Source organism: Tiliqua scincoides, chromosome 14 (genome assembly GCF_035046505.1).
Source record: "Tiliqua scincoides isolate rTilSci1 chromosome 14, rTilSci1.hap2, whole genome shotgun sequence".
NCBI lineage: Eukaryota > Metazoa > Chordata > Lepidosauria > Squamata > Scincidae > Tiliqua > Tiliqua scincoides.
The window spans coordinates 14965664-14979394 of NC_089834.1; the positions used below are offsets into that span (position 1 = coordinate 14965664).

The 13731-nt window shown below is 45.1% G+C and overlaps 1 protein-coding gene across 2 annotated transcripts; it reads left to right on the top strand.

The window, feature by feature from the left end:
* Nucleotides 1-1147: 1147 nt before the first annotated feature.
* Nucleotides 1148-13573, top strand: TCTN2 (tectonic family member 2). Of its 2 annotated transcripts, none has more exons than XM_066609874.1 (18): nucleotides 1148-1211; nucleotides 4926-5030; nucleotides 5282-5355; nucleotides 5984-6188; nucleotides 6624-6724; nucleotides 7141-7337; nucleotides 7885-8008; nucleotides 8145-8277; nucleotides 9067-9132; nucleotides 9707-9811; nucleotides 10140-10217; nucleotides 10739-10819; nucleotides 11193-11304; nucleotides 11511-11614; nucleotides 11959-12115; nucleotides 12411-12536; nucleotides 12761-12849; nucleotides 13279-13573. In XM_066609874.1, the coding sequence occupies exons 2-18, from the start codon at nucleotides 4949-4951 to the stop codon at nucleotides 13392-13394; spliced, it is 1950 nt and encodes a 649-aa protein (XP_066465971.1). In that variant the 5' UTR covers nucleotides 1148-1211; nucleotides 4926-4948; the 3' UTR covers nucleotides 13395-13573. The 2 variants fall into 2 exon arrangements, with proteins under 2 accessions (XP_066465971.1, XP_066465970.1); XM_066609873.1 differs by lacking the exon at nucleotides 1148-1211 and adding an exon at nucleotides 3704-3833.
* The last annotated feature ends 158 nt before the right edge of the window (nucleotides 13574-13731 follow it).

Sequence of the window (13731 nt, forward strand, 5' to 3'; positions counted from 1 at the left end):
AACTAAAGTGAGAGAGCCAATCTAGGAAATGGATGCATACTTAATATGCAGTGTTCCTGTTCATACGCTGAGTGCAGGAATTTCTTTTCAATACCAGAACTGACCATACAGCCCCATCTCCTGAAATCTGTTCTTGGTTCCCTCCTCCTAAGCCTTCTTTATTTCATCAGCCTAATTTAAGGGTAGGAGGGAAAGATTTTTCTTTTTGGTTGTTTCTATCATTGGACAAACTTGGATTTGAACATTTGCAGAAAATAATTGATACTTAATACATAGTATTGTGGTTTTCGAATATGAGTGATTCACTTGTATTATCTTAAATGTTGTCCTTACAATAACATTGTAAGGTGAATATTTTTAGCCCCATACTGCAGGTAGAAAAAGCTGAGACTGAGAGGGGGAGTGGCTTGCCTAAGGCCACCAAGTGGATTCAAGGCAGAGGAGATTTATAAATTGGGAATGTCCTGATTTGTGGGTCAGGCTTTTACTCACTCTATCACACCAGCTGTGGATCTACTGAGTCTATAGATCTACTGTGCATCACTCAGAAATCAGCTAATAGGTCATCTGCCTTCTGTCTACCTCTTTTGTAAGCACCTGATTTTTAATTTTAGGTGTTCAGTAAGCATAGTGCAGTTATGAGCTGTGATTTGGGAAGTCTCTGGTTCAAATCTCCCCTCTGCCAGGAACTCCATAGGTCCTCTTAAGCAACCCCTTCCCGTTCAGCCTTAGTCTTCCTCATCTGCAATATGGGGGTAAGCATAGTTACCTCGTAAAGACTGACAGATGATACATGTGAAGTGTTTTAAGCATTTGGAAATGTTGTTAATAATCTGGAAGCACCCAAGATTTTTGCACGTGTAGCGCAATTGGTTTCTCAAAAAGGCAATGCTGGGTTTGTGAGGTTTCCGAAATGGCTGTTTCCCCAGGCCCTAAGCTTACTTTGCAGGGTCGGCGTCTGGATCGCATTGGGTGCTTGGCTGACGATGAAAGTTATGGCGGCATCTGGCTTTGCATAAACCTTCGTGTCCAAACTCTTCCAGCTGCTCCTACTCGAAGCAAGCCAAGAGAAGTTGATGCTGGAGAGAGTTCTTTGGGAGTCTCTTTCTGTGGCTGTCGGTGATCCTCTCTTGAGGGCGACCCTGGGGACCAGCTTCCTCTTCATGAGGAGACCAAACTGCTTTTGCTCCTCGTTGAGCTGTCTCAGCCTGGTGAGCTTTTGGTCTTCTAGTCTCTTCAATGTCTGGGAAAAGAAGCAAGGGAGGGAAGACATGCAACCAACTTAAGAAACTGCCACTTGCAAGGCTGATGATAATGGCAGTGCAATCCTATACAGCTTTACTCTGACGAAGGCCTCACTGCTCAGTGGAGCTTCCTTCCAGGCAATCATACAGGTTTGCACTGAATAGTTTTTGCATTTAAACCGGTTCAAGGTTATCTGAACTGGTTACCAAATTATATTTTCACCTTGCCTACAGAGGACCTGCATTTTTAACACTTCAGTTCCCTGCCTCTAAGCCATTGCAGGTGCTCAGATGTGTGCTGGATCAGGCCCAGTGGTGTCACTAGAGCTTGTGTCATCCAGTGCAGGAGGCCAGCATGTCAGATTTTGACCAGTAATGGTTTCAACCCCCCCATACACATCACCCGTGTGGCCCGCACCCCCCCCCAGTGATGCCACTGATCAGGCCATCTGTGACTTGGCCGGAAAGAAATCCAAGAGGCAGTAAAACTAGTCACCTTACCATGGTCAGGTTCCTCTGCTCCTTGAGGAACTTGTTCTTAACCCTCTGTGGGGCTGTCATGAGGTCTGACAGGCAGAGGGAATAGAAGGGGTCATTCTTGTACAAGAGCGACAAGCAGATCTGTGGATCGGTGTCCATGGTCTTCTCTTGTGTTAGATTTTTTGTGTCCGTCTTGTGACACTCTTTCTGTCTTGCCGCGTCAATGCATTCTTGCTCCAGGAAAGGAATTGGGGGAGGGGGGAATAGCACTCTCCCTTCAGATGTGAGACACTGGACAGATTCAAAGTGATTGCTGGGCAGATGAGCAAAACGGGCTTTACTTTCTGAGGGATGGGGAGGGCAGGACATCCTACTTTACTGGCTGAAACCAGGATGCATTCCACCCCCCAATCCCTGCATTGCACCATCAGCTAAACATTTACTTGGCTTTGAGGGAGGTCAAGTCCAGTGAACCTTAATCTTCCAACTAGAACAAAGCTCTGATTCTTCTCAGTTCCTGCTCCTCTTCAAGGATGCCACACTTTAGAAAACAGTTTGAACTTTTCCTGGGCTTTTTGGAAGTGGTAGTATCAGTTGCAATACTTTTTTTCCCATTCAGATATTTCATTTATTTGGAACAGTATGCAAGGAATTTTTTTTTTTAAAGAACCAGGTTAAATAGGATTGAATTTTCTGTGTGTAGTAAATTCTGTAGGATTAGTCATGCCAGTCTATTACAGCAAATGCAAAAATGAAAAAGTTCAATAACACCTTAAAGATGCTCAGATTCAGACTTGGCCCATACATTAGGTCAGCTGGGGTAGTTGCCTCGGGTAGCAGATAGGTGGAGAGCACTCATTTTACTGCTGCTCCTTCTCTCACTCTCTGGACTTGAAAAAGCTGTGAGTGGAGGGTGGAGAAGAGAGTGGTGGGTTTGACTGTCTCTGACGCAGTCCAACACTTTTTTTTTTTAATGGAGTTATAACACAGTTGATGCTAGAGAGATATTTAAATCAGGACGCTCCATTTGGTGTGCTCTGCATGGGGTAGCAGTTGTATGTCATGGTTGAAAACACAAGCACATCTGAGTAAAGAATGCAAGATGGTCTCCATGGTTTCTTTGCTTGTCTATTTTGCAATGAAGGCAAATCCACCTGTGTTTCCGAATCCCTGAGGATAGTCTTTTTTGAGCTTGCAACAATGAGGTCTAGGGTAGTGGTCCCCAAACTTTTTAAGCATTGGGACCCACTTTTAAAAATGACATTCTAATCAGGACCCACCTAGGTTTATGAGACTTTTTAAAAAAAAGATCTAGAAAGGTAATTTTTTTTATTTTCTTACAAGTAATGTTTTATTTCCTGGGAGTATATATCCACTTTCCTGGGAGTAAGCCCCATGGCGTGTAATGGGACTCCCTTCTGAGTAGACATGCTTAGGAATGGGCTCTTAAAGTTCCATTCCTAACCACACTTTCCTGGGAGTAAGCCCCATTGACTACAGTGGGACTCCCTTCTGAGCAGACCTGCATTGGGCTCTGACCATCCTTCACTGGGCCAGGGTAGCTCAACCACAGTTTCTGCCTGGGAATCCGGGGGGCGGTACCCGCGCTGCGAGTGGCTGATGAGACGAAGACGGGCACAGCGTCTTATCCAATCAGCAATCTAGGGTGGTAGAGACAGCATGCACTTTTGCAGCAAGGCACTATGGGAGTTGTAGTATAGCCGGAAACCGCGCTGGTAAGATGGAACGTACCATTTTCATAGTGGAGGGGGGTCAAATGAGCAGTAAGGACCGGTTTGGCTCCAGTAAAGACCAGTAAGGACCAGTATGAGCATGGACACAGTTTTAGTGTGTGATGAGTCCCTAAGAGCTGCCCAGGAGCTTATTGACACGTTGTGTGCATGATGGACCACAGCACTTTGGCCAGGGTTGCCCCTCCCAGCCGTTACCATAGCAACAGAGGGAGGCTGTGTGGAAAAGATGGCGGTTGCAGCTGGTCCTTCCCCGCCCTTGTAGGGGCTACTCTGCCCCCGGCTATGGTCGCCCTGGGGAGGCTCTTCTGGGGACTGCTGCTGCTCTGCAGGGCCCGGGCTCAGGATGGGGGCCTCGGTGGGTGGCTCTGTGGGGAGGGAGGGGCTCCTTCAGGCTGCCATTTCAGCCACACCTGGGAGTAAGCCCCATTGACTGTAATGGGGCTTACTTCTGAGGAGACCTACCTAGGACTGGACTTTTAGAGCTGCCAGCCTAGCCACACTTACCTGGGAGTAAGCCCCATTGACTACAGTGGGGCTTGCTTCTGAGTAAACCAGCCTAGGACTGGGTTTTTAGAGCTGCTATCCTAGCCACACTTACATGGGAGTAAGCCCCATTGACTACAGTGGGGCTTGCTTCTGAGTAAACCAGCCTAGGACTGGGCTTTTAGAGCTGCTATCCTAGCCACACTTACCTGGGAGTAAGCCCCATTGACTACAATGGGACTCCCTTCTGAGTAGACATGCCTAGGACTGGACTCTTAAAGCTGCCATCCTATCTACACTTACCTGAGAGTAAGCCCCATTGACTATAATGGGGCTTGCTTCTGATTAGACATGCTTAAGATTGGGCCCTTAAAGCTGCCATCCTATCCACACTTACTCCTGAATAGACCTGCCTAGGATCAGCCTGGGTGTGTGTCACATTTGCATGAGCACTGAATTACCCAGATTTCACCTGGGAGTAAGCCCCATTGACTATAATGGGGCTTATTCTGAGTAGACATGCCTAGGATTGGGCTTTGAAGTTATGCAAAATAAAAGCCTATGCATGTAAAATTATTAGTTCTCCCAGACCTTGAGCACAATCCATGTGCTCTCATGTATACCCTGCAGGACTTTGGGGAGCAGCTTGCCTCTTTTCTGCCCAACCCTGATCTCCACAATAAACCAAGCCTTGTGGGGTTCATGGAATTAGGTCACCATTAAGTTCTTCTCTGGTTTGGGCCCTATAGCTCAAAATGATCCCACAGAACAGAACCTCAAAAGAAAAGGCAACCTACATTACCATTTAGTTCTCTAAACTCTGTAAACAGGAAAAAAAAGATTTGCTTGAGAGGGAGGTTCAGTACAAAATCTTAGAAGAGGGGACAAATATACGCTGTATAGCATTGCTTGGTGGTGTGTGTTGTAAATATTAATATGCTTCTTCCAACACTTCTTTTAAAAGGGTTTCAGCCTTCCTTTATCTATATGTCTGGGTCTGAGGTCACTGCTTTTTTGACTGCTGGTCCTGCAGATGTGTTCTCTATTGCCGTGGCAGACAATGAAACAGGTAAGCTTGCTTAGAAAATGTCTCCCTTCTACCCCAAACGGAGAGCATTTAAATATTGCAGTAATTAAATCTATAGGATTGCTTTCTACCTCGAAACTGCTAGAAAATTATATGAATTTTTCTGCCAGTACTGTAATTACCACCCTCTCAGGTGGTGATTAGGGTCATTAATTGGGAAACAAGAAAAATGCTTCAGCAAAAAGGAGGACTCTCTAAAGGATGCCTGCAGCTTGATTTTTGCTCTGTTTTAGGTCTGTTACCCCTTGAAGACTGTACTGGAAGAAACACGACTGGGGACTGGAGTTTAAATGTGACCTTACGACAGGTTAGTAAGATACTGAGTTGCCCTTTCAGTGCACGTTCAACATTTTCATTAATATCATAGATAGCCTTGTTGGTCTATTAAAAAAAATCAAAAACCACAATCTGGTACTACCTTTATTAGTGTCATAATTCCGAAATGGGCTGTAGCTGAAATGAACCTTTGCCAGGTTATGCCCCTGGTAGGATCTCCAGGTAATTCAGGCAAAGATTCCGGTCTGAAACTCTGGAGAGCGGCTGCCAGTCAGTGCTGATAACCCTGAACCAAGGTCCTGAGTTTGTACCGAGCGATTTAATATGTACCCCATAAGGAGCAACCCAATGACCCAAAGTTGTGAGCAGCAAACTCTTGCGATCTCCAGGAGTCGTCATTCTACCATTTTGTAAATGTACAATTTATTTTACATTTTTATACTGCCCTTCCTCCAAGGAGCTGAGGGTGGTATCCAAGCTTCCTTCCCTCCTCTTGTACTTACAACAACCCTTTGAGGTAGGCAAAGACTGAGAGAGAGTGACTGGCCCAAAGTCACCCGGGAAGCTTCATGGCTGAGCGGGTACTCGAACCTGGATCTTCCAGGTCTAAATCGGTTTTGTGCCTTTATAAAACATACCTCCCAATTGTCTCTTTCCAGAATGTTTCCACAGTGACAGTGCGCTTGACCAGGAGCCTGCAGCTTTGCGCATCAAACAGCACCAATTGCTGCGTGGAGCCTCTTTGCTTGGTCAAAGCTCTGCAGGTTTCAGCCTGCCGGGATTCGGTGGTGGTGGCACGCCTGTTGATCCAAGTGGAAATCTATGCCAACGCATCCTCGGGAAACACGACAGGAAAAGCAGACAGTACGAAGGCCCTTGTTGCTTTGCGTGAATTTTGTCCCTTGTTAAATTCAGTGGCTGTGATCCAGAGACGGAGCGAGTGTCAGTCTGTGTCCACAGGAAGGCTCCAGTCTTTTCTATGTTGGAGCAGGAGCCCCAATTGACCATAAGTGACTCATAATACGTTTGTGTGTCAGGAGAGTGTGTATTTGTCAGGACCTCTGGGTGGCAGGGTGGGTGTCCTTTGAATCATAGAGTTGGAAGAGACCAAGAAGTCATCTAGTCCAAACCCCTGCTGTAGCAGGAACTTCTCTTAGAGCATCTCCTGCTTCAAATCCTCATCTCCTTCTAGGCCATTGGAGAAGGGTTCATTGCAAAAGGGTCCACCTAAACTAGCCCTCAGCAATGCTCCGTGAGCAATTTTGTTTATAAGGTCTTCCTTTTCTGTTTTTTAAATAGATAATGCAACAGTTATCCCCAATCAGGTGTTTCAGCCACTGGGCTCTTGCCCGTGCAATCTGACTGCCGGGGCCTGCGACATCCGCTGCTGCTGTGACAAGGTTTGAATTCTGTGTTTTAGATTCGAGAACTTGCCCTGCCGTAAGCTGTCTTAGTTTTTGATCGTCCCTTAGGAAAGATGCACACAAATGAATCGCCAAAGATTTGTGCGCTGTGTTTCAAATTCAGCTGTAAGGCGTAATAGACTCACAACAGTTGTTTTTTTGAGTCTTCCTTAAAGTCTTCCAACAAACAAGCAGAAAAAAAATATATGAACAAGCATCACAGATTAAAAGGCAGGGGACTTTCTGGGCTGAGAAACAATAGGATCACCTTTGACCTCTGGTGCGCTCACCTTCATAAGAAGCCCTTGTAAGATTAGTCCCTGATGTGACTTGTTCTTTGTAGATTGGTGCAATGGTTGGGCTCCATTCAGTTGTGTAATTCTTTGCTGCTGTTTTTTTTTTTTTTTTCCAAGGAATGCACCCCAGGGATGAAACAGCTGTTCAATGGATCATGTTTTGAAGGAGTGTTTGGTGGGGATGTCAGTCCACCTTTTGATCAGCTGTGCTCTGTCCAAGCAAGAAGAGATGCCCCGGATTGGTTTCCCTTCTTATGTGTGCAGTCTCCTCTGGACAACACACCTTTCCTTGGTTATTTCTATCACGGGGTTATGTAAGTATGGCAGCTCACATACATACTTAGGAACATCAGAAGGGCTCCGCTGGTTTGGACACATGCCCATCTAGTCCAGCTTCCTGTATCTCACGGTGACCCACCAGATGCCTCAGTGAGCACACAGGCCAACAAGAGACTTGCATTCTGTTGCCATTCCCTTGCATCTTGCATTCTGAGGCAGCCTACTTCTAGAACTAGTAGGTTGTAAATACCTGTCAGAGTTTGTAACCTGTGAACTTTTCTTCTAGAAATCTGTCCCATCCCCTTGTAAAGGCAAACCTGGGAACTAGTCAGTAACCAAGCGCATGACCCTTCTGATAGCTTAACGATAGCAACTGTTACCCTGCACATGCTGGATCTTGTCTGACCTTGGAAGCTAAGCAGGGTCAGGCCTGGTTAGTACTTGGATGGGAGACCACCTGGGAATACCGGGTGCTGTAGGCTTATACCATAGTCTTTCGAGACTGAAGGTTGCCAACCAGCCATGATAGCTTAATCCAGGCTTTAACAGTAACACAAGTTTGTTTTGAACATGTATTTGCAGTTCTCCATCACAAGTCTCTGCATTTAAGGTTCCTTTTGAAAATGTCCCGGGCCGACTGTTGAGTGGTTACAAACAAGGCGACCCAATTTTGACCACCCAAAATGAGTATTTTACTGTTCCTCAGGTAAAGGCAACCCTTTGTGCATTAAACCATGCCTCTCCCCCCCCTTTCTCTTTTTGCGTTTCCTTTGAGTTTATTTGGAGGGGAAAAGGAAAATTGCACAAAAGTGAACAGAAACTTCTGCTCTTTTCTGTCGCAGCCTTTCATAGCTGGACAGTGTGCAAGGAATGCACCTGTGGCTTTTCTCCGGAATTTCAATGTTGAATGCCTTGCTACTTGCCAGGAAGGGGGAGGCGTGCCCTTGACTGTTGCGATCAACAGTGGGACCGGAGGTACATTGCTTTCAATGGAGGATGTGTTTGGTGGCGGTGATTGAAATAATTCGTTCCCAGATTTCGACTGCCTTTCAGCTCTAAAGTCCATAAGATGATTTGCAATGATTAAACATTTTGCAGTTCAGAATCAAAACGAGCACCAACATCCCCCTCCACGCACGCACTGCGGGCCAGAAGTGAGACCAGACTGTGAAAGATCCATCCGAAATGTTGTGCAGTTCTTGAAAGATAGAACTGTTACTGTAAAAATCCCCTCAAGGATTTAGAGATAGCCTGCCTATGTGAACTGCCTTGAATAAAGTCAGAGAAGTAATCCAATGACCAGAAAGGTGGTATATAAATACCAGTATTATTATTGTTACTACTACTGCTTCTACTAGTACTACTACTCAGGAAACAATAACAAGTAACCAAACTAACAACTGAAAAGCTGCAGGGAGTCGTAATTGAGCCCCTGTTGGGTCAAGAAAACAGGGCTGTGTTTTAGGGTTTTTCCTCTCTTAGAAGCATAGAGTTGGAAGTGACCTACAAGGTCATTTAGTCCAACTGCTTGCCTCGCACTTGGCTGCTGGATGCAGAGGTTCGGCCACGGGAACTGCAGATTCAGCCCAGAGTTTTGCATTCGATTCCCATCTCGAAAAAACAATCTGTCCACTGAAGCCTCCTCCTATGCCCAGGATAACTCTTGCAGGAGTAAGGCTAATTTCTGCAGTACTAATGTTAGCCCTTTCATGCAGCCTGTTTTCAGACTTCCTACACTCATAATTTTTTTTTCCTGTTCATCAGACAGCATTGAACCACAAGTCACCCACGAGAGGAAAACCAATGATGTTGCTAGCTGTAGTGGTCGAGGTAAATAAATGTCTAGTGCTAGTTTTTATATACGGGGCAAATCAAGATCTTGTAGCACATGAGGCAGCATGTCAAATCTGCCCTCCCTTATCTGGTGATGAGCTGGCCTCTGCTTTGCCCACTCCCTGGTTCAGAAAAGGAAGGAGGAGCTGGAGCAGGAAGAGGAAGGGTGGAGGATAGCCACTCTTTGTCCTCCGTATTTTCTCTTTTGCTCTGTTTCCTTCTTCATTCCCCAAGTCAGGGAGTAGATAGAAGAGAAGCAGGAAAACCTGGTTGATGGACAGAAGTTGCTGCCCCCTGAAACAACCTCCTCAGTTGGCCTCATGGATGACCCCGCCCTGGTGTTCACTGGAGCGCAGCAGCCTTCTTTCTTCCCCTGTGGAGCTGTATCTCCTCCCTCTGGGGAGAAGGGCACCCTGCTTCGGGTTACTCTTCCAGCCTGCTTTGCAGTCCAGGCCTGTCAAGCAGAGAGGGCCATGTCTCCCACCTCCATTGGAGGCTCCACTCATCCAATCCTGCCTGCTTCCCCACTGCAGGACCGAGTCTCTTCTTTCAATTTCATCTTTGTTTTCAGAATGCAAAAATGTGACCTTTGCAGAAGACTATACGATCATATGGGAAGGGAAGAGAATAATGGAAGTGAAGGTCACCATCATTTCAGGAGAGACTTGTCCAGAAGGTACCTTTTGTGCTTCTTTTGCATTGCTTAGTTAGAGTTTTTCTTTCTCTGGTGGAGAAGCATCTCCCATTACTCATATTCAGAACCATGTCTGTCTGTGCAGTATTATTATCCTTCTGTGGGAGGAGGTCCCCCTCTCCTGCTAGACTTTCCTGCTCTATAGCAACCAGAATTTCTGGGCTTTCTCCTCCCACCATCATGTTTGCTTAAGGACTTGCTGGTCTTATTGAGCCTTGGCCACGTCAGTGGTAGTGGCAGGGTTAGAATATCAGCAAGACGATGCCCTCCTCATTAATGGCATTCTCAGCATCCCTTTCTCTTTTCCCAGCAACACTGAAGCAGAGATTTACGATCAGCTTCGTAAGCAGCAATTCCACTAATGCTGAAGAACTGTCTGGGAACCCAGGTGAAATTTCTTCTTGGTTTATAAGACGCATCGTTTTGTATTGGGTGTTAGCAATTAGTGATGATCCGCTTTTCCTTTCTTCTTCTCCTTTTAATTTATCACTGTCATATGACTCCTAGGGTTTCAACTGAGTACAGGTGAGGCCTTGGTACCTGGGGGGGGGGTCGGTTCTTGGACCCCCTGAGGATACTGAAAACTATGGATAAGCAAATCTGCTCCAAGGGGCTTTCTGAAGCTTGCAGAGGCCTTGTGTGTCTGCTTGTGGCTTCTGCGGGTTTCAGAATGGCCATTATGACCCAAAAAGCGCTACTTCCAATTTCCCTTGGGAATCATGACGTTTTCATGCCTTTTAAGGCATCCTGAGGCCTGGGGAAGTCCCCACCTGTAGAATCCAACACACAGAAGATTCTGTTTGATGTATGTGCCTCGAATGTTAACTAATACAATTGTTTGGTCAAATTGCTTGTCAGCCTTGCTGGACATCCCCAAAACCTCACACACAATCCTCTCTGTGCTGACAGGTTATCAAGTTGGCAAACCCGTTAGAGCAGCAAACCTGAACACTTCCGATGCTGTGACCACTTTAAAACTTTGGAAGCCAGGTACTGCACTGAATATGGAACATTCTAGAATTACAGAATAAATGGAAAGAACCTGAGAAAAAGGTGTTTTAGTGTAGCCTTCCTTTCAGTCTTCTGTACTGTTTGGAGAGGGGTAAAGGTTCCAATATCTTTATGCTCTCCCTTGAACTGGTACAGAATGTAGTCCTCAAGTAGAGAGCTCTACTGCCACAACTCAAGGCACGTAAAGTTGAATTGAATTAAATATCTCATGCTAATTGTGTCAAATTAATGAAATTCAATAATTTAGTATTGTTCGTTTTTATTGGTCTTGTTGAAAATTATATAAAACGGCAAGTGAGAACCTAGAATAGTTGGAGGTGAGGATTTCTCAAACAAAATGTCTGTTTTGTAGATGGCAAAGGTTTGTGTACATCCGCAAGCCTGGTGCCACTCTTGTTTGGGTTGAATTCGGTCTCTGGATGCATTTTGGAAGTTGATCCCAAGGACAACTGCAGTCAGTTGAGGTGAGATGCCTTGCCTTCTTCCCATCACCAGACTGTGGCATATCTGAAATAAGGATGGGGCTCTAATTCTGGGATTGAAAATAACAGGAGTGAAAGCAGGCACTCAAACTGTTGAGCTGTGGCCTCATCCCCAGTGTATTGGCATCATCTGACTGGTCAAACTGGAAATATTACAGTCTCAGTTATTACGCTGGTGTGTTTTTCAGGGAGAATGTTACTGAAAGGTTGAATTCCTTGGTGCAAGCCAGCTTTGTCGGAAAGAGAGGCAATTCCAATGCCAGTGACCCAGATGACTGGGTGGAAATAATTCGTGAGTATGAAGCCTTCCCTAGTACTGGTATTGTGGAGTTGTCTTTTAGTTCATTTCACAATAAAAACTATATGTGAGGGAATTGCATATACAGAGATTTCATTTCTGAGAATATTAAGAACCATTTAAAGGACAACCACTCTTTTGCTTGACATACAGTTAAACTTTGGTATATTTAACAACTGGAATTATCTGGGGGAAACATGATTAAAGTTTTGTTTTTTCTTTTTAATTTAAGATAACATTGCCCATTTTCTGGGGTCCTGGAAGGAAAAAAAACCCCCTCCTATTGTTAACATCTGATTCCTTAGTTTCTTAGTACAGTGTTTTTGCTCATTTAACAGGTTCAGATATTTTTGATCCCACTACAAATGGAAGTGCTGAGTATTTAAAAGGCACTTGCCTATATATTCCTGCTCACTTGAACATTCAGATTATCACTGCAGATGTGGGTGCAATAGAAGGGATTCCTCAGGAGGAGATTCTTGGGGTGCAGATCAGGTACGTCTAGCTATGTCTGGTCAAGCTGCTCTTTTGTCTTCACACATTCTCTGTTGTCGTAACCACTGCCCATTCTAAACCCAAGTTCTGTCCAGAAGTGGATTACCTGCGCCCATCCTTGACGATTAGATGCATCCTGCTGGACGCTGTCTGAAATGAATGAGAAGTTAATGGCCTGAACAGAAGGGTGGTGTGTCGCTGTGATAAATAAATATTAAAATAATAGTACTTTGTTTCCTGTTGCTTTTGGAGATTTCCCATTCATTGCAACCCGTGTTTCTTTCCCCCCTTTTAGTTTTTCTACAGTCACGTGGCAAGTTCAGTGTCCGATAGTTTGTGAAGATAACACCAGCGCTCTTCCTATCTCTGCCGCAGTGCACTTTATTAAAATACCAGCTCAGCCCCCTGTTCCCATGACAAGGTAACTCTTGCATATAAGAATTGTAATTCAGGTAGAAGGGCATATCACTAACTGCATCAACAGAACTGAATTTGGCTTGCTGGAATACAAGAGGTAGATGCAAAATGCGAGGAACAGGCTATGTATGCAGTACAAGTAAACTCACTTTGGACTGATCCCTTCCCCCTCCTATTTGTACTACAGACAGAACACCAGGCTGGTGTTCATTGTGAACTGTTTTGCAGATTTCAAATTAACTACACGGAATACGACTGCAGGAGAAATGATGTTTGCTGGCCAGAACTTTTTTACCCCATGACACGCGATTACACAGGTAAAGAGTGACCTCACGTTGTCCTCAAATGGTTTCTTTGCAGTTTAGAATGATGACCAAAGGATTTTGCAGGCAATATTCTCCTTCCATGGTGGGAGGTGATCCGGGAATGAGTTGCCCCTTTCACTGGGTTTGGAGGTAGGGCTATGTCTGTGGTTTTGTGCTTGGTTCCCTTCAGTGGAAAGAAGGCACTCCAGATCCAATCCTCATGAGTCCCCCTAAAGATGTTTAGGGGATGAACTAATGGACCAGGGCAGCTTCTTATACAGCACAAGGCTTTGTAGGCAGAAGGGGGCACACTTCTCCTTTGCCTCTTGTCTCAGCAGCCTGTGGCAATTTCCTTTTGCACTCAGATTTGAGTGACTGTTTGATTCTGATATACAAAGAGGCACAGCAGCCTGTTACTTTTAATTGCAAACTCTCTTCCAGGGGAACCGTACTCCCACACTCTTGCCAAAGGCTTGGTATTGGCGTTTTTCTTCCTCATTGCGTTTGTGCTGAGCGATCCTTGGAGGAGATTCTATGAAGCCTGGAATAAAACATGAGGCGTCTGTTTACCAGTGTGAAGCGAGCAAAGCTGAGAGCACTTTCTTTTTTTAATAAAATATTTTTCATAAGTAGTACTTCCTGTAAAAATTGTACAGAAAGATGTTTAGTTTTTAGATGAATATTTTTATAAGGGCAAAAAATTTACAGCACATATTCTGTGTTTAGAAAATGACTGAAAATAAAGAGAATTTTGAACAGAGCTGTCCCCTGGTTCTGATGCTGTGCGAGAGGGGAAAGAATATCCCTTTATCCGTCACCGTATCCTGTGGCAGGGAGTTCCACAGACACTTGGGTTGAGGGGTTGTCCCCTTGGTCTGGTGGTGGGTGAGGGGT

Bases quoted from the DNA above. Each gene is read 5' to 3' on its own strand.
- TCTN2 (XM_066609873.1), top strand. From the start codon at position 3,761: ATGGTCGCCCTGGGGAGGCTCTTCTGGGGACTGCTGCTGCTCTGCAGG. The intron at 9,812-10,139 runs GTACCTTTTGTG...CTCTTTTCCCAG, and splicing joins AGGAGAGACTTGTCCAGAAG to CAACACTGAAGCAGAGATTT. The intron at 11,305-11,510 runs GTGAGATGCCTT...TGTGTTTTTCAG, and splicing joins GACAACTGCAGTCAGTTGAG to GGAGAATGTTACTGAAAGGT.